Source organism: Balaenoptera physalus, assembly GCF_965194825.1.
Source record: "Balaenoptera physalus genome assembly, chromosome: 5".
NCBI lineage: Eukaryota > Metazoa > Chordata > Mammalia > Artiodactyla > Balaenopteridae > Balaenoptera > Balaenoptera physalus.
This window is the reverse complement of record NC_138884.1, coordinates 77,045,239-77,065,444: the sequence shown is the minus strand read 5'-3', so window position 1 is coordinate 77,065,444 and position 20,206 is coordinate 77,045,239. Positions and strand designations below refer to the sequence as shown.

Genomic DNA, 20,206 nt, shown 5'->3' with positions numbered 1-20,206 from the left:
GCTTTTAGAGGACAAGAAGCTACACTTACCTTGTTTTTTCTGTATTTAGAAGAGTCATATACAAGGAAGAGATGCATAATATGTAAAGGAGCAGTTGCTATGATGCTGGATGGCCAGGACATTAAAGTTTGCCTAACTGGAGTCTTTGGGGGGGGGGGGCACAAAAATATGTGACCTTGATTAATTATGAAACAATAGTCACATTTTGGGCAAAAAGAAATAGAAGCATAAGCAGTATATACCACGCACTCAAAAACTCAACAAGCATATACTCTCATCAGGTGTTTTTAATCCTCTAAGAGTTCAGGGGTGTTAGTTACAATGATTACTTTTATTTAAATCACACTGACAGGCTGAGCACCTGGTTACTCCAGCCACATAATTAACCTTACATCTCAGTATTACCACTTAGCTTACTTTATATTTTATGACCTGAAAATGAATCTTATAAGGTCAAAAATTCAAATGCACCTGTTGTGGTTTTTTAACTTCATTCCACATGTTTTTTAACCTACTGAAGGGAATGCTTACCAATGTCAGTTTCCTTATTATTCTCCCTGAACTTGGGTGTGGCCAGCCTACACTACCAGCAGCATTACATCTACCTAATTAGAGAACAATAAAGTTGACCTTTGAAAATAAATGCACATGTCAAATATCAGAAAATGTTTTCTCTTCACCTATTTTAAGGGTAACATTTGTTACTTATGTGTATAAATATTATTACAATTTGGGATTACCCAATCGTCAATAGAATGAGAGCTAAGAATAAATAAACGTTTGAAAATATTTTCACCAGAAAATGAGGCTAAATACAATTGTAGATATTTTCTACAATTCTGTTTAGCCTCATTTTCTGGTGAAATTTAAGTTCAGCCTCATTTGTTAACACTCATGTAAAGAAACTTGAAAGCCAACTGTCTGTAATATTTTCGTCTTTTGTGGTACAGGTTACCTCCACTTGTTCACCTGTTAATACTTCTCCAACAACTTAAAGCTTTCTTATGAAGGATTGTTGTGAATACTGATATCTGCACATTTCTAAAAGGTTCCCAGGTGGAGGACAGCTCTCCTCATGTTAGCATAAGTCTGGTTTTCCAATCTCTGGGCTAGATGCAGTTGTTCTTGTTTAAAAGGGCAGTGCACGTTGAGGATGTATTTACCCAAGACAGCATTTAACAAATTGATTTTAATTGCTGATTTGCTTGTCTGTATCCCCCCTCTAGACGATAAACTGTGGGATCAGGGACTGTGTCCATCTAGCTCTTCTTTGACTCCTCAACTTGACACATAGTAAGAGGTCAATAAAATATATGTTGAATCAATGAAAGTCCCAGCACTTTGGAAAGCGGTTATGAAGCCTTCCACAGCAAACGCCACTTACCTGTGAGATCCAGAGTTCTGTCCACAAAGACCACTGATGCCCTGCCTGTGGCGGTCTTCCTCCTGTTCTTGGCGGGAGCAAAATTGGCCAGATCTGCAGCGATGATCCGACTGAGGGAACCTACAGCAAAACACTCCTCCCGTACCCCTAAATGCTCACACAGGGAACTGAGGCCGGACACCAGGCACCTAATCGTCAGCAGCAGCTCAGGGGTTAGGGTAGTGGCATCCACCTCAGCCAGGTTTCCCAGCCTCCTCTTGTCCGGTCGGGCACGGTTGAGGATATGCACATCCTGGGGTAATAGTGGGAAAAGGGAAGCAAAAGCTGGAGTCAAGGCAAGGTGGGGAGCAGCAGATGCGAGTAACAACGGGACGTGCAGCACCTCAGCCGTGTAGTTCATGTTGCCCATCCACTCACACAGCTTCTCCTCCAGTTGCTCGAACACTGGCTGCTGCCCTTCCAGCTCAGCCGCCGCCGCCGGCGGCACGTGATTAGCCGTGAGGTGGACTGCGTGATTCACAGCCGTGACCACCACACAATACTGGAAGTGACTGCGGCAGATGATGTCCCGTAGGGTCTCCACGGTCCGGCCTTTCAGCAGGCAACTCAACACAAACACCGCTTTGGGCTGCTCGGCTCCGCCACCAACTGCGGCGGGCTCGAACTCCCGCAGGTAACACGCAGAGTTCCCCACCGCCTCCAGCAGCCGTGAGGACCCGCAGCCCCAGTGCAGGCTCTCGGCGCAGGCGGCGTCCAGGTAGACCACGGCCCGTTTCACTTTGGCCAGAACCTGCTCCCAGGCTTGCTGGGTGAAGGACACCACGCCTGGGGTGCTCATGGTGGGGATTTGCAGACTCAGGACACCGAGCTCAGGAACTTCTCTCAGAACTCACAGCTTCCGGGAATTGAGCTCCGGGAGACCTTGACAGTCAACACAGTACACGTGGGATGGCCTCCGATTCATCCAGTGTGGGCTCATGGTAATGACGTCACGGAGCGTGATTGGCTAGCGGGGAGACGTCGCGGAAAAATGGTGAGGGCTGGGAATAAACGGGCGGGGCTCCGAGGCTCCCGGGTGCCTCGAAAGTTCGGGGAAGTGGGAAGGAGCTGCCTAAGAAAGAGCTGAGGGATTTTCTTTTCGTCTCCCTCCCTGCTCGGATTATCTTTGCTGCTCCTTGAGAAATCTCAGGAATGATAAAACATAATTCTAAATATGATATTTCCCTTGGATCTGAACGCATCTCTTTAAAAGTGATGTGTTGCCAGCAAAACTAAGAGCAGCCAGAGAAGGTAAAAACAACCAACTGCTGTGTGATGTTTCATAGTTTATACATTACTATCACATACATTATTGGACACAAACCTCTAACAGACATAACGGTTTCGCTTTCGCTTTCTCCATCTTCCTTCCCTCATCTCATTGGCACTAACTCTTGATCCACTTAAGAAATCTAGAATCCAGCCCTTTCTCCTCATCCATCCTTCCTCTCACTGCCTTAATCCACCGTCTTCGGTCAACTGAACAATAGCAGTGACCCTTCCCCCCCATCATTTCCCAGTTTTCCATCTCTTCTACCTTCCATTCAGTTTGCTTCCTAGTAAGCTAAGCTTGTTCAACCATTTTTCTGCTTAAAATCCTCTCCTGGCCCAGTTGCCTACAGAATACAGCCAGATGCGTTATAATGGCACCAAAAACCTTCATGATTTCTCAATTTCTCTCCAGCTGTCCCAGCTTAGAACATTAAACAGCTGCACAATGAAGTCAACAGATTGAGCCCAGAATGTCTTATAGGTTCAGTTCATTCAATCAGTATTTATAAAGCACTTATTAAGTGTAATCACTGAGCTAGGCTCCAAAATACAGTGGTTAATAAGATATATTACCTGATCCATGAAAAATTTACACCTCTGCTAAGTACTTGCCATATCTGGGGTAAGTTTTAACATACCTGTTTTCCTTAACATATCTGTTCTGCTAGATGGTGCGCTAGAAGCTTGGTATCCCCAACACTAGAAAATAACAGGTATTCAATAAATGTTTGTTGAATAAATGCTCAGTTCATATCAGTATAATAAATAATATATTCAACCAACTTTTAATGGACATGTACAATATTCCAGACACCGTGCTGGACACTGAGGATATAGATAGAAGTAATCCACAGTCTTGCCTTCAAAAGAATCTGAAATAAAAGAACCCACACATGTAAAGCAAGCAAATGCAATAAAACATTACAGAAGCAATGTTTTTAATTGTTTGTTTGTTTGTTTGTTTTGCCACACCATGCAGCATGAAGGATCTTAGTTCCCCAACCAGGGGTCGAACTCCTGGACCAGAGCCCCCTACATTGGGAGCACAGAGTCTTAACCCCTGGACCTCCAGTGAAGTCCCAGAGCAATGTTTTAAAAAAAAAAAATGTTCGAGTTATAAAGTGGGAAAAATAAACTCTGACTAAGTGAAGCAAAAAGGGAAGTGGTCAGAAGAAGTTTCATATAGGACATAAGTTTTGAGTTTCCTTCAAAGAAAACCAGGTGTTCACCAGGTGTACAGGATGGGGAGGAGCATTCCTGGCAGCCAAGCAAAGAGTGCAGCATGAACAAAGGTATAGAAGTATGAAACCTTACAACATGTTCTCTGGAGCTACAAATGGTTTAGTATAGCTTGAATGTACTGTTTGAAGATAGGCCCATGAAGAAATAGGAGCTAGGAACTAGAAAAGAAGGGAACAAGTTTCAAAAAGAATAGAGTGGTCAACAGTAGTGAGTGACAGAAAAGGGAAAAGTGAGATGGAATCTGAAAAAAAAAAAGTTGGCAGAATATGAAATTAGGTTCAAAGAAAGTAGCTTGGCCCCTAAAGTTCAAGGAGGGAACAGTTCTAGGATATAATGAGATCCATAGTGTGGCCCTAAATGCAGACTGCTGACGTGGATGAATGAAGATTGTTGAATAGTTAGATTCTAGGAGATCAAAAAACAGACGAACAGAATGTGCAAGTTACTTGTTATGATGCCAAGTGGTAAAGGAACGGAAGACTGTGTACCAGACCCCAACATCATCTGTGAATAAGGGGAAATGAAGAGAGGCAGAGGTGGTTAATAAGGAGGTATGCACTGGCAAGGAGGAGGATTTTCAAAAGAAAGTGGCACCATAACAGTCTGGTAGTGGCCCACCAGAGCAAGGGAAAAGGCAATACTATCTCCAGGCTCCATAGTACAACTGGGTGAAGAAAAATGGTGGGTCTCCAGTAGAGAAAGATGAGGAGATGTGCTGTCCTTGGAGAGAAGTTAGATTTCAGTTTCAGTGAATGAGTAGAGACATCTCTGCTAAAATACTGAGAATGTGGGACATGTATATATAATGGAACAAAGTTAGGGACTGAGAGTTAGATACAGAGTTGGAATTCAGGCCTGAAGAAACTGGGAGGGAATAAGCACAGAGTATGTAAGGGAATGACACTTAAAGAGTTAACAAAAAGTGACTCAGAATGAGGAAATGTGGAGGACTGCATAAAGTTGGGCAATACACAACCTGTACAGCCACATGCCACCCAAAGGGCTGCCAGATCATGAAGGGGCTTATAGGTCATGTGGTAGGAAGTTTGGACTTTATTTTATGTGTAACAGGAAACTATTGAAGGGTTTGTGTTACTTGAATTGCAGTGGGGCAGTGGAGATGGAGAGAAGTAGACAGATTTGGGATATAGTAACAGGTTTTGCTAATGGATTTTTATAGGCGTGAGAGGGACTCAAGAGGGAAAGAGGGGAATCAAGGATGATTCCTTAGGTTTTGGCTGAACAACTGGTTGGACGGTGGTTATTGATAATATGATGGAGAAGCTTGGGAGAGAATGGAAGTGGGACAGGACAGGTTTGGGAAGGGAATTCACAAGTTCTGTTTTGGGCATAAGTTTGAGATGCCTATTAAACACCCAAGAGAGGCATCAGGTGAAGCATCTGAGTGAGCAGCTTGTCCTGAGCTTAACGATAAATTAAGAATGAAGACAGAAAATTGGGAGTCATAGATATATATGACATAGTATTAAAAGTCATGGGGTTGGATGAAATAACCTTGGGGGACAGGCTAGACAGAAAAGAGAAGAAAACCCAGGAAAAAATTGATTTCTTGATCTCAGACATCATGGCAGAGTTAGATGAATTCTTGCTAAAACTGCATGCTTAAGATCATCAGATTTACCTTATTTAAATGTGATTTGTACTTTTCTGCTCAAAATAGCTAGTAATTATTTTCTGTTCTCATAAAATCAAGCATATCTCCATCTCATTTCTAAGTCCTCTCTATTCATGATCAACACTTAAGGATTTACTAAGCACTTTCCATTTGCTTGATATTGTAAGAGAGAATCTGGTGAACAAAAAAATTTTGTTTTCACCCTTAAAGAATGTGAAGTTTACATAGCAGTGTAGATGTGAATAGATGACACAAATGCCAGAAACAACTAGCAACATAGAATTTAGTGTTAAAATATATCAGAATGCAGAGGAAGATGGATAATTGAGGCTTAATTCCTTGTTGTGGTATCTAGAGATGAAGGAAAACTCTATACATGTGCAGTTTCTCAGGATGTTCAAGGGACAAAAGGCCTAAACCATAACATATGTTGAAGAAAATAATCAATAAACGATTTATAATAGGATAGAAAAGAGTTTTATTTGCCAAACTGAGGACTATAGCCTGGAAGACAGCCTCTCAGATAACTCTGAGGAACTGCTCCGGAGAAGCATAGTCTTCAGCACAATTTTATGTCTTATCAGAAGAAAGAACATCAAACAAGTCAGGGGTACATTCTTACGTGGTTTCAAAAAAAAGAAGAAAGGTCAGCAGGTACACGGCGAATAGTATGGCCTTGGCACCTGGAAAGTTAGTCTTATCATTGAAGGAGTACCAGCACTGGTGACCCAGGAAGGGAGGCATTTAATATTTATTTGTTTATTACTTTTTGGCTGCACGGCATGAGGGATCTTAGTTCCCTGACCAGGGATCAAACCCACGCCCCTGGCAGTGGAAGCACAAAGTCTTAACCCCTGGACCACCAGGGAAGTTCCTAATCTTTATTTTTAACATGGACATTCTTTACTTCTGGTCAACGTGCCCTTTTCTTTAATAATTAAAGAAGAGGTACAAAGTATGTTTCATAGGCCACAAACAGGCTAGTTAGCATAAAATTCAAGTTAACTCACGGATAAGCCAGAACGACTTCCCCATACCTCAATATATGAAAAGTTCTTTTACCAGTCACCTCTAACTTGTCAAATGCTTTCACATTTGAAACTTCATTTTACCTCTGTTATCCTTCCAAGAAGTGGGTATAAAATGCTATTTTAATATATCAATTTACTGATAAGGAAAGTGAGGAACATTGAAATGACATAACTAAAGTTGGCAATGAATAGTATAGTCGAGCCTAAATGCCATATCTATTCAAAACACATCTATTAGTACTTACTGTATCTACTAGATACTGAGCAAGGCACTTTTATTTGATCTTTACCTCCCGTCATCATTATAATCATCATCTACTGAGCATTCCCTTTCAGTACTTCTCAGAGATAGATACATTAAAACTGATGCTTTGTTGTTTTTGGCTATTTTTTTAAAATTTATTTATTTATTATTTTTATTTATGGCTGTGTTGGGTCTTCGTTTCTGTGCAAGGGCTTTCTCTAGTTGCAGCAAGTGGGGGCCACTCTTCATCGCGGTGCGCGGGCCTCTCACTATCGCGGCCTCTCTTGTGGCGGAGCACAGACTCCAGATGTGCAGGCTCAGTAATTGTGGCTCAAGGGCCTAGTTGCTCCGCGGCATGTGGGATCCTCCCAGACCAGGGCTCGAACCCATGTCCCCTGCATTGGTAGGCAGATTCTCAACCACTGCGCCACCAGGGAAGCCCTCTTTTTGGCTTTTTTTTTTTTTTGCGAAGAACCAGCAGATCTCTCTCACACACACCAACACAGACACACATACACACACACACAATGGAAAACAAATATCATCAGAATATATGGAGTATCGTAGTTTGATAAGGTCATAATTTTATATAATATCTTCAAGCTACCTATCTTTGAAGTCTCCCCTGGTGGGAGATAAAGATACCTTTAACTAAGGAAGTCCATCCAGGCAAAGAACTCAGTTTGGAAGCAAGGAAGGAAGAGGTTTTTTAAGAGTGGTTATTAGTGATTTATGGGCTTCTCTGCTTGTGAAAATCTTCATTTTCAAAGCTTAGCTCAAATGCTACCTCCACCATGAAGGCGATTCTGATGCATCAATTATTATTCATCAATTCTTCAGTTCAGTTTAAGTAATGCCTTGAAAGACAAGCTCATTTTAGGCAGCTGAAAGGAGAAAGAGGCTCCTCAGCAAAAGGCAGTTGGTTCTCCCATGAAACCACCAAAGGTCATTACAGACTCATAGAATGATAAATAGAAACATAAACAGACAGGACTGTGAGTGATTGCCTTATGACACTCTCGAGCAGAATGTAAAATCTTCACTTCGTTACTGTCAGTAGAGGCCAAGAAGATCTCCTAAGTGCTAGGCACCACACCAGGAATTAGAACGACATATAAGAAGATGCCCTGTTTGAGGGAGGATTTGGTGAAGAGTCTTAGGAAAACAGATATGTAGTCAAATAATTACTATATGATGTGATAGACACATGCCACGGAATCAGCATAGTGTGCAGAAAGGAATGATTAGCTCTGCACTACCCACTCCAGAATAACTCTAATCTCATCTATATATCCCCTCTCTCCCTCACTCCACTCCAGCTACATTTGGGGTTCTTTGAATGCTCCAAGTATGCTTCTGCCTCAGGGTCTTTGCACTTCCTATTCTCTCCTTCTGATAGGGCTTCTCCCAGAAATTCACAACGGTTTACTTCTCTCCATTCAGGTCTCTACTTTTGTACCACCTCATTAGAGTGGCTTTCCCCGACCACTTGATATAAAATTGCATCCTATCCCTCTTCATCACTTTGCTCGGGGTCCCCCTTTCCTGCTTACCCTACTTTATAATCCTTATCACTATCTGACATACTGTACATTTATATGTTTATTGTCTGTCTCCCTTTCATTAGAATGAAAGCTTCACGAGAGGAAGGACTTTGTTTTACTCATTGCTGAATCTACATAGTTTAGAAGAGTCCTTGGCACTTGGTAGGCCCTCCATAAGTATTTATAGAATAAATAAAGAAATGGGGTTCAGGAAAGATTTCAAAAGTTGACTATATTTCAACAGACTTTAGAAATACGCAAGGGATTATCCTCTTCAGATAAGGGAGACTGAGAATAGCAATAGAGGAATGTTCAAAGGTTAGGGAGATTAAAACCACATGATTTGTTTAAATAGCATGAGATGGTGTGGCATTGGTGGTATAAAAACACTTTGTGCTTCTATTAAGACCTGCTTTTCCCTTGTAGGAGAGTTAATTGTTTACCACCCTTCTGCCTTTCTCAATAAATTGAGAGCTCTCCAAGGGCAGGGGCTGTGTTTTACTCATACTTTTATTTCCCTAGTTCTTAAACAGCAGATATTCAATAATTGTTAAATAAATAAACGAAAAAATACGATGAAGCCCTTAAAAAATGAACATAGTTTGACATACACAAATATGGAAAGGACCTCCAAGACACTGCTGAGGAAAAAAAAAAAAAACCAAACCAACCAATCAAATAAAAAAATCTACACAATGATACATACCTTTAAGACTCATTAATCTCAGGTTCTTTCACCAAAACAACACACGTGTAGCAAATATGTATAAAAGTTCATAATGCTGCACATGAAACAGAAAAACAAGGGCTACTTCTGGAAAGGAGGGTAGTGGATGAGAAGGTCTTTGACTTTTTGACAAAGAGAATGCATTATTCATTTTTTAGTTTGGCTTTTGTTTGCTGTTAAGATTAATTTTTCAGTAAAGTGGGTATGAATTATGATTTCTTCTCTAATGAGAAACAGGGACTGATAAGGCAACGATTCTGTATCAAGTCTGATGCAACAAGTAAAGAATGAAACAAGGCCTTCCGGAAGATTTAAAAAAAGCAAAACAAAACGAGAAAGCAAGCATCGCATGCAGAAAGTAACAACGGCGCACTCTCCAGCAAAAGCAATACAGGTTATCAGAAGGAACATTGGGGGAGGGGAATCGTAGCCTACGTAGGACGTCACGGGAGAAAGCCACGCTAAAAGGCAAGCGAGATCCCGTGGGGGCGGGGCCAACTACGGTGCGCAGGCGCAACCAGGCTCAGGTGGCTGCCGCCGCGGAAGCGAAGCCACCTAGAGACTCCGTGCTGCTTGGGTGCTGCTGCGCGTGCGCGGGCGCGGGCGGCGCGGCGCCGGAGTCGTGTTCTTTGCCGCCTCCGCCGCCGGGCCATCTACCCGGGATTTGAGTCTCGCGCCTTCTTCGTTCGCTCGCCGGGGGTTCGCGCCCCTCTCGAGACCCCGGGCAGCGAGGCTGGGGAAGGGGTTGGAGGGGACTGTTGATCGCCGCCTTTAAGTTGTGCTCGGGGCGGCCATGTCGGCCGGCGAGGTCGAGCGCCTAGTGTCGGAGCTGAGCGGCGGGACCGGAGGGGATGAGGAGGAAGAGTGGCTCTATGGCGGTACGGAACTTTCTGTCCCTTCTCTCTCTCCCGGGTTCTCTCAGGCCTCCCTTCCCGGCCCGCAAACGGCCGGCGTCCTGGGGCCCTCACGCCGCCGCCTGGGGCCTCTTGCATGGAGCCTCATGCGGCCTGACTTAGGCCGAGCGCGGCGTGTGCGTCCCCCGCCCCCCTTGCCTCCTCCTGCCCAGCCCACGCCCCCAACACGCACCCACCCGGTGGCGGCTGGGACCCCGCTGGGCAGGGGACCAGGGGCCGGGCCCCCAGCGTCGCCGTCCACTCCTCCCGGGCTTCTCGGCCGCCTCGCCTCTGTGCTCATTCCTCTTGTTTTCTTATATCGATTCTAAGCTGTGTTGGTGTGTCTCTTCTTGCCCCTTGACTGTGGGATGCCCTTCCTGTCCCAGGAACAGTCATTCTGTAATAATAGCTAAATAAAGTTGATGCTGTAAAACTAACGTCTTGTTTCTTGATGGTCAGTTTGTATGGAATGCACCTGCAAGGGTACCTCCTTGTGTGAAAGTCGTGCTTTAAAAATAATTAATTAAAGGGAGAGAGAGAAAGAAAGAGATGGAATACATTATGGCCCATAAAGAAAACCCCGAATGTCTCCTGTATTAAGGTGAAGTTTTTCTTTTTTAAGAGACTGCGTTTTAACCCACGTAGAAGTACCTCATGTCCCTTAGGCTTATGGTTTTCAGTATCACCTCGTGTATATCTTTTTCATAAAATAAATTTACTGCATCTTTTACTTCCCCCTTGAAAGGGAGTTGTTTGACATCTGGCTTTTAACTTCCATGAAGTCACAGCCCCTTCTTGTCTGTTGCCGGTACTAGATTTGAAAGTTAATGTTTGTTCCTTGCCTAAAATGCGTATTCTTGATTGTCTTTAGGATAGTTTAGTAAAAGTGCACGTTTGGGCACCACGCAGCTCCTTGATGATGTGACTTCGACAAACTTTGATTTTGATAAACTTGTAAAATACGTTATCTTTGGCGGCAAGATTTAGCATTCGTAGTACTGTTTGAAATGTAAATGTGTAGGGTTTCTTTTACAAAGGTCTAGAAATCTTTAATACTTCTTAAGTTTATTTTTATAGAAGTAAAGTCTGATTTTTTTTATTTTTTTATTTTTCATAAAAGACATATCTTGTTAAGTCATTATAAGGTGATCTAACTTTGGATGTGCTTATAGGCCCATGGGACGTGCATGTGCACAGTGATTTGGCAAAGGACCTAGGTTAGTGCTTGTGATGATCACTTCAGATTTTCATAATACTGGTTTCTTTAAGAGTGGTTTGTTTGTTAATTTTATTTATTTATTTATGTATTTTTTTTGGTAGATGAAAATGAAGTTGAAAGGCCAGAAGAAGAAAATGCCAGGTTAGTGAAATTTCTTGTCGATGCTTATGCAGATTGTGCGGTACAGTGGTCCTGTCAACAAATTGTCAGAATTATTTCGTTATCATCATTGGCTTGATTACATTTTGACAAAGATAGCAAGACACTGAGTCCTTTATCGTTTTATTACTATTTCAGGACGTAATCTTATACCAATTCTATTTATTTGCTAGTAGCCCAGGGGACAAAATGTTTTTGAAGTAAGGGTTTGGATATTTTTCACTATTAAGTAACTTTGTACTCTTAAATGAGCTCAGTAGTGGAGTATACAGTATAACCATCAGACAACTAAGAAAAAAAGTTTTAACTTAAAAATTTTTTAAAAATAAAGAATTCCTTGGGTAACTACTTCTACAACTTAATATTTTTGATGGTGTAGTGCATTGTGGTTATAATTTCAGTGTTTCGTATTTATTTAAAATCCGAAGTGGAATTAATGAATTTGTTATAAGATTGATTGCCTTTGTTAGATTACTAGAAAGGTCTGAGTATCATTTACAGAACATATCAGGGAGCCAGAAACTTATTCTAAATTTCAGAATAGCTCATGGATACAAGTACATGGATATTCTGACATCACTGAGCACATGCCTTAGTGTCTTATAATGGGGGAGGCGTGATTACAAAAAGGACTTTTAAATAATATTTGGGTTTAAAAGAGGAGGAAATATGACTTCACACCCACTAGGATGGCTGTAATCAAAGAGACAGATAGTTAACAGGTGCTTGTGAAGATACAGAGAAATTGGAACCCTTATACACTGATGGTAGGATTGTAAAATGGTGCAACTATTATGGAAAACAGTCTGATAGTTCCTCTAAAGGTTAAACGTAGAGCTACCATATATAGCAGCATTATTCATAATAGCCCAAAAATGGAAATAACCCAAGTGTCCATCAAATGGATAGATTTAGAAAAGTGGTATATCCATACAGTGAAATACTATTTGGCAGTAAAGAGAAATGAAGTACTGATATGTGTTAGAACATGGATGAACCTTGAAAACATACTAAATGAAAGAAGCCGGTCACAAAGAACTGCATATTGTATTTCTTATTATATTAGATGTACACAATAGGTACATCCAAAGTGACAGAACGTAGTAGTTACAAGGACAGGGGAAAATGGAGAGCGACTACAAATATATAACGTTTCTTTTTGAGGTGATGAAAATGTTCTGGAATTAGATAGATAGATACATACATACATACACTATTCTGTAAACGTACTTAAAAACCTTTCAGTTGTACACGTCAAATGAGTGGATTGTGTGGTATATGAATTGTATCTCAAAGCTGTGATTTTTTAAAGTTAATGGAGGGAAGAAGTGAGAAGTGGAAACAGCTCAGGGAGTGCTGAGATTATTGTCCCTCGCTTAAAAATACCCCTATGTTGGAAGATTTATTTATTTATTTGTTTTGTTTTTTCTTTTATTCATTGCTATATCATCTGAAATCTTGTCATTTAGGGTTTTTTGTTTTTGTCCGCCTCTGGTGGCATGCGGAACATCCCCCTGGGATCGAACCCCCACCCTCTGCAGTGGAAGCTTGGCGTCTTAACCACTGGACCACTAGGGAAGCCCTTGTCATTTAGTTTTGAAATGGATATATCCAACCCAGTTCCTAACCCTGCTCTCAGTTAACCACAGAGTTGGGATTTGTGTAGTTTAATAGTTACGAAAGTAATATTTCTTCATACCCTGTTTTTCAGTTGATCAAGAAATTAATGATAACAATCAGATACACATTTTTGTGAACTAATTTTTATTTTACTTTGTTAATATTAGTTCTTGGCTGCAATTCTTGAAGCTTATTTTCTGATTAAATATTCCTCAATACACAGCTTGATTAAATTGATTGGAGAGGAACCCTTCTCCGTTCCCTATCACTGTCAGAATGTCTTCATATTCCTTATTAACACTTTATTTGGAAAGCTATTAAGTTTATTTCATCCAAAGGAAAAGATCTACCCTTAAAATGTTATTTTTGTAGATAAAGCTTATAATTTTATCATGTTTCTAGTGTTTTAATGGTGATAGAGAATTAAAACTTTTAAAAGTCTGTTGGGGAAGAGAGCTCTGCCAAACTTGTGTTTTACTATCCAGTGCAGTACCTACTTCGTTGCCCTAACTGAGCCGAGTCTTTGCCATTAGAGTTTTCCCCAGCTTCTTTGTGATTGGCCCATCGTTAAAACTGTTCTTAACCACTGCACTGTGCTGTCTCTGTCTTGTTTTATATCCAAGTTGTGGCTAAACATACTGTTTTGTGACATAAAGAACAAGCTCAGCTTATATCTGAGAAATGTACTGAATAATTATAATTGCAATTTTTTGGGGGGGTCAAGCAGTAGAACTATGAAAATTTAACAGATAAGTTTTCAGGTTTTGTCCTTCATTTTGTTTTGTCTGGAGATTGTGTTACAGAATACCACTATAGAGATTAAATTGGTTTATATAGAAACTGCTTGACAAAAAGTGAGGTTTAGAAGAGATTAGCAGAAACCCAGTGAAAAGAGCTTTGAACTATATCAACATCTGGACGGTTTTCCTAGAATTGCTACTAAGTAATTGTCAGTTGCCTTGTATTTCAATTTCTTTATCTATAAAATGAGGTTAATGGTTAATTCCCACTTTCAAACTCATAATTATTAAAAATATAAGGAACCAATTGCACCATGGTATTAGAAGTTTTATTTCATGGTTAATGGCCATACGCTTGAGTCTCTTGAAAATAAGTGTTTATTGTTATATGTCAATTTTGTTGTAACAGGGCAAATTCAAGTATTAACTGGCTTTAAAAAAGTAATTATTTTTTAATGCATCAAAATTAGGTCTGGAGCTCCTTAGTGTCAAATTGGAAGGCAGTCTTACGTGAAAATAAACTTTTTTTTAAATTTTAAAATTTGTTTTTTATATAACAAAGGACATATGTCCAATAAGACTGATAAAACAGAAAACTAGGAGGAAGCGTGTGTGTTAACTCAGTACTGGGTTAACGTCATCATACCGCACATCTGAGTTCCTTGGGCACCAGGGGAAAGAGGAAACTGTGTGTGTTACATAGCCCTTGGCAATTCCTAGAATACTTTGATGTTCAGTGTAGTTTTAGGATAAATAAAATTGATTAAGTATGATGCATATTTTAAAAATGTAAAAACTCAACTTATATCCCACCTTCAAATTGCAAATTTGGCATCATTAACAAATTGTGGAGGCAATTCCATTCTACTTCCAGTGTTGAGTGTACACGTTTTATGTTGGGCATTAGGAATAGCAGAATAGGACAGGCAGTTTTTACCATCTTTTTTCGTCTCTGGTGGAGACAGTAATTTCAGGAAACTATCAGACATAGATTAAAAATACTAGTATGCTCCGTCTGTACTTCAGTAAAGTAATACCAGTTGTGTACTTATTTTTGTTGTTTGTAGTGCTAATCCTCCATCGGGAATTGAAGATGAAACTCCTGAAAATGGCGTACCTAAACCGGTAACATAAGGCTTTGAGATCTGGTTACTTATCTGTTTAAAATCTTTATCAATAGCTTCCCATTCACTTAGGAAGAAAACCAAAATTTAACATGACTGCCAGTATTTTGCATGATCGGGCCCCTTTTATATCTCCTGTGTCATCTGGTGCCGTCAAAAAAGTGTAACCATGAGAAGAAATAGTGGGAGGAGAGTTCAGATGAAATGGGGCATGTGCAAAGGCTTGATGTTTATTGCTACCAAGGAACCCAGTGGTCATAGGTCAATTAGATAGATCATAGTGAACCTGGTTTTCAAAGCAAACATTGAGTCTTTCAACCCAAGTTTGTCAAGTTTTTTAGCAAAAATTATTTTTTATATAAGTGACAGTCTGACCTCATGCCTGTTAAAAGTGATGTTTTGGTGGGGGGGGGTGAACAAATCATTGGTCCCATGAGAATTTTAACATTTTAATCCTGTAAAAAGAAGGAAATTGTTATTCTGCAAGCTTGAACTTGTATACAAAAAGTACTTAGCCTTGGTGATCTACTTTTTAAATTTACTATTATGTGACTAAGCACAGAACAGCCTTGTAGAGCCAAAATAAAGCCTTCATAAATGTCCCTAGTTTTACTCATAGAAACAAAGTATTCCCTCAATCATTTGCATGCAGGGCCTTTTCTATGTGTACATGAATGTCAAGAATAAGTGAGCTACTTTTTAACTATTTGGTGCTTTTAACGATGACACTGTGACCCTTAAAATTAGTTGTTTTCCTCTTCATGTTCTTTTTGCTAAGAATTCCTCAAATATTTTTAAAAAATTTATTTTCTAGGTATTTTAGTACATTGCCTTAGATCCTTTTTGCAAGAGGAGCAGTTATAAATAGTAGGAAAAAATACATGTGGTGTTATTTACAAAAAGACAATGTTGAAAAAAGGTTTTACTTCACATTCTTATCCCTTTTTATCATGCAAAACATCAGAGCTGTAAATGAGTTGAAGTAAGTTGTAGCACTATAACTTCTTCCTCTAGAATTAGCTCAAAAAATGCAAAATGGTTACCTTTTCGGTGACTCATATCAGACGTTGAAATGGATTATTGAGTGTATTTTGTGGTTGTTTATGTTGATATAGAAAGTGACAGAGACTGAAGACGATAGTGATAGCGACAGTGATGATGATGAGGATGACGTTCATGTCACCATAGGAGACATTAAAACGGGCGCACCACAGTATGGGTAAGTTATTTTCAAGTAACAGCTGTGTGCTTAAATCAAAGGTACTGTGTCTGTATCAAACAATTAGTGGTTGATTCCAGTGTTTTTACATTTTTTCATCTTACCATGATATGAAAGAACTCGTTAAAATTTCACGTGATGAGTTGCTAAGACGTAGGTAAAATCTGTTGACACGAAAAAATGTATTTGTAACTATCTTTGGTGATGGATGTTAACTAAACTTATTGTAATCATTTTGGCAGTTTATATATATATCTAATCATTATGTTGTTTACCTAAAATTAATACAGTGTTATATGTCAAGTATCAATATATCTCATGACTAAAAGGAATTTCACCATGAAAATATTTTTTTCTTAAACATAAAGTTAATTAGGTAAAGTTACGTGGAAGCAGCAGCAGTTTTTGATTCCTGATATTGAAGTGTTTTTACAAATGAATTGAGTGATACAGATTATTTTTTTAAAAAAATTTATTTGTTTACTTGGCTGCGTTAGATCTTAGTTGCGGCACGCAGGATCTTTTCGTTGTGGCGCATGGGCTCTTCTTTGCAGCGCGCGGGCTTCTCTAGTTTTGGAGCAAGGGCTTCTCTAGTTGCAGCGTGCGGGCTCAGTAGCGGTGCACGGGGCTTAGTTGCCCTGTGGCATGTGGGATCTTAGTTCCCCTACCAGGGATCCAACCTGCATCCCTTGCATTGGAAGGCGGATTCTTAACCGCTGGACCACCAGGGAAGCCCCCAGATTCTTTAATTAGAATTAGAAAACCTTAAATTGCTGTTTACATCTATATTGTTCTTACATTTTATTACTTATCCAGAGTTCAGTTTAGGTTTTTAATTTTTTTGTCCGATAAAAACAATATCAAAAGTATTTCTTTTTGCTTTTCATAGTGTATTTTTCAAGTGGTTAATTATCCTGTATGCTATTTATGCCAATAGATTGTCTCAAAGTTTATAGTCTGTAAAGCTGGATCAAGTGAATGGACTGTCATTGACTCATTGAGCACATAAAGAATCTTACAGAAAGATTGGGAGGGAATAAAGTACAGATTGTGATTTTGTTATGGTGGTAGAATATGAGTTGATGTTTTCTCTATTTTCAGATTGGATGTATGATGTGGTACTAGTGCGTTGGGAATATAAAGTAAATTTTTCCTTAATTGCACTATAGTTCATTAAGCAGCCTTATCTGAAATGAACCAATATATACATAAATCCTTTTGAATATTTTATTTCTAAAGTAGAGAAATTTTTTCAAAAGTTATTTCAAGAAGCTTAAAGGTAATTCAGTTGTCATAATCAGTTTTGCATTATAATAATGACTGCTGATGTAATTTTAAGACCCTAGCAACTTTTTTAGGGAGCAGGTTTGAGAAGAGACTAAATTATTCAAGTTAGGATAACTCTTGATGTTCTCCTCATCCCCACTTACAGTAAATAATTAGTGTAGAGCTATGATATTAGTAAGCCTTTATGCTAATAGGCCTTTATCCGTCTGCATTATGCAGAAGGAACACTTTAACATAATACTATAATAATCAATTGCATATTTAGTAAATACTTATATTTAATATAAAATTATTTGTATTTTGAAGTACAGAACAATTAAAGCAAATGGTGATTACTTTTTATTAATATGACCAATTTTGGGGTGGGACTTGCATGCAAATATTAAATACATATAGGCTCCCATAGTACTTTATCTGAACTTTATTTCTTATAACAATTTCCAGTTTCATGGATTGAATTATGTTTGCACGTGTTTATTACCTTTAGATTCTAAATTCTTTGAGTGGTTTATGAATTTTCCTATTCCTTACATTGCCTTAAATATAGTAAGTATTTAGTAAGTGTTTATTCACTAAATTGACTGCGTGTTAACACAATTGTCTTTGAACTTTTTTTCTCAACATTTGATTATGAAAATTTTCAAACACTCGAAGTTTAAGGAATTGATGTGAACACCCATTTATTTACTCATCACCTGGATTATACGATTTACATATTGCTGTGTTTGCTTTATCACCTATCTATCTACCTACCTACCTACCTATCTCCATGCCTCCACCCACTCATCAATCCATCTTTTTTATTTCGTATTTTTAAAAATTTTTATTTATTTAGTTAGTTAGTTGTGCTGGGTCTTAGTTGCGGCTTGCCCGCTTCTTAGTTGCGGCACATGGGCTCCTTAGTTGTGGGATGCGAAGACTTAGTTGCGGCTTGCATGTGGGATCTAGTTCCCTGACCAGGGATCGAACCAGGGCCCCCTGCGTTGGGAGTGCGGAGTCTTAACCACTGTGCCACCAGAGAAGTCCCCTTATTTTGTATTTTTTATGCATTTCAAAGTAAGTTACAGATCTTTCTGAAGCGTATAAAGCTTGTTTAACCTTAATATCTCAAGATATATCCATTGAAAACTGAAAGAAAGCCAGGGAGAAAATAAAATTTGATGATTATTTACTTTGTGCACAGCATTTCAGAGGCAAATTTAAAGAGCAAATTGTTTTCAAGGAACAATACTAAATTGGTTTATTATAAGGTGTTAGAAGTTAAAGACTAGAATTTTTTTTAGGTGACATACTTTTGTTACAGAGCTTATTGTATCTGTAAGTAAGGTATGAGGAAAATCAAATCTTAGGGTAGGAATAATTTACCTTGTATAGAGGAGTGGTTTCTTAGCTGTATCTTTGAAATTCAGCCGCTCATTCATTAACACTTTTTAAAGGCAGTTTGTTTGGCACTCTAATAATTGATGATGGGAATATCAACTGTCCTTATTTATCAAAAGTAGTGAGGAAGATAGACATGTGAGCAGATACTTTCCTTGCAGTGTAAGTGCTTGAATAGAAACATGTACAGGGTGATTTGAAAGCTTTGAGAGGACAGTTGCTGAAAGTCTGCATGTGTTGAAGAGAAGATCCTAGAGGAGGTAATATATGAATTTGCTTGAATAATTCTCGAGACAGAAGGAAGAGGACTGATGATTTTGGCAGAGGAAACTACTTAGATGTAGTGGAAGCATGACTTAGACGAACCACAAGACTGGAGGATAAGGTAGATGAGAGAGGACGCTTGAAACCACAGAAGAGGGGAGTTAGGATGTTTTTGCTGTGTCATCATGGAGCCCTTAAAGGTTTTTAGGCAGGGCACACTGTTTGAAAATATAACTCTAGCAGTAGTAGTTGAGATGGACTAGATGGAACTTAGTTAATAGATTTGAAGTAATCATCCAGATGGGATGGTAGTCCAAACTAAACCAGCAGCAGTAATATAGGGATAGATGGAAGAATTCGATATATCTGAGTGAGTAATAAATGGAAATAACATGGGTAATGGGTTGGTTGTAGATGGAAAGGGAGACAAAGGATTCAGTGACTTGGAGCTTTCTAGAGTAGTTCAGTGTGTATATAGCAGTGTATTACCATATATGGGTCAGGTGGGAGGAGCAGGTTAAGATAAAATTTTTTGATACATTTATTTTTAAGTTTTTGTAGACATCCAAGTATATAGGATCTAGCCCCTAGAGAATCCTGAGACCTCATGGTAGGTGCTATTGAACGGTATCAGATTTACTTAAGTGCAATTTTCCAGACAGCTAAGGTTCTTTACACACAATGAATGTGAAGGCTTGGAGGCATTAAAAAAGAAAAGTAATGTTTTAAAGGGCAGAATGGGGAAGGAAGGAAAGTAGCTGGGTGGGAAGCAAAGAAGTTCATTTAATGAACTATGGTAAACCTTTTATAAATACTGTTTTGGTTTATCCTTTAGCAGTTCTGTAAGAGGACCATTTGGAGACAGTCCTTGGTTTTTGTATTTTGACTTTCAAACAGCTAGGACTTTTGTACATCATATATAGATATCTCAGAGTGCTTTGGCTGTGCTGAATTTAGCTTGTTGAAATGTAAGCATCATGGGGCAGGAACCATATTTGTCCAGCTCCTCATTTTCTCTCCTTGGCTTAGAACTATATGTGATGTATTGTTGGAGCTTAAGCATTTATTAGAGAATTAGTCAATGAGATGATTAAACCTTTCAAGTTGGTAATGATAGTACAACTTGACAATACCAATTTATTTTAGGCTCCTTCATACTTCTTGCATTTATAGTAGTGGCTC

At 39.3% G+C, this 20,206-nt stretch overlaps 2 protein-coding genes across 55 annotated transcripts in view; one reads left to right on the top strand and one right to left on the bottom strand.

The window, feature by feature from the left end:
* SCFD2 (sec1 family domain containing 2) overlaps positions 1-7,242 on the bottom strand; it is a 402,102-nt gene extending 394,860 nt beyond the window's left edge. For 3 of the 10 annotated variants that reach the window (XR_014263821.1, XM_082462262.1, XM_082462261.1), the window contains exon 1: positions 1,385-7,237. Coding sequence is in view for 9 of the 10 variants with exons in the window: in XM_082462262.1 (XP_082318388.1) it covers positions 1,385-2,222 (838 nt within the window). In the remaining variant the exon portion in view is untranslated. Of the gene's footprint in view, positions 1-1,384 lie in introns of all 10 variants that reach the window. The other 7 variants (XM_082462264.1, XM_082462263.1, XM_082462256.1 and 4 more) reach the window with 6 other exon arrangements.
* A 2,404-nt stretch (positions 7,243-9,646) lies between these two features.
* The window catches only part of FIP1L1 (factor interacting with PAPOLA and CPSF1), a 313,257-nt gene continuing 302,697 nt past the window's right edge, over positions 9,647-20,206 (top strand). For 10 of the 45 annotated variants that reach the window (XM_082462275.1, XM_082462288.1, XM_082462274.1 and 7 more), the window contains exons 1-5: positions 9,662-9,997; positions 11,185-11,229; positions 11,333-11,372; positions 14,818-14,875; positions 15,990-16,093. In XM_082462275.1, the coding sequence (XP_082318401.1) occupies positions 9,913-9,997; positions 11,185-11,229; positions 11,333-11,372; positions 14,818-14,875; positions 15,990-16,093 (332 nt within the window). In that variant the 5' untranslated portion in view covers positions 9,662-9,912. Of the gene's footprint in view, positions 9,998-11,184; positions 11,230-11,332; positions 11,373-14,817; positions 14,876-15,989; positions 16,094-20,206 lie in introns of all 45 variants that reach the window. The other 35 variants (XM_082462307.1, XM_082462296.1, XM_082462297.1 and 32 more) reach the window with 15 other exon arrangements.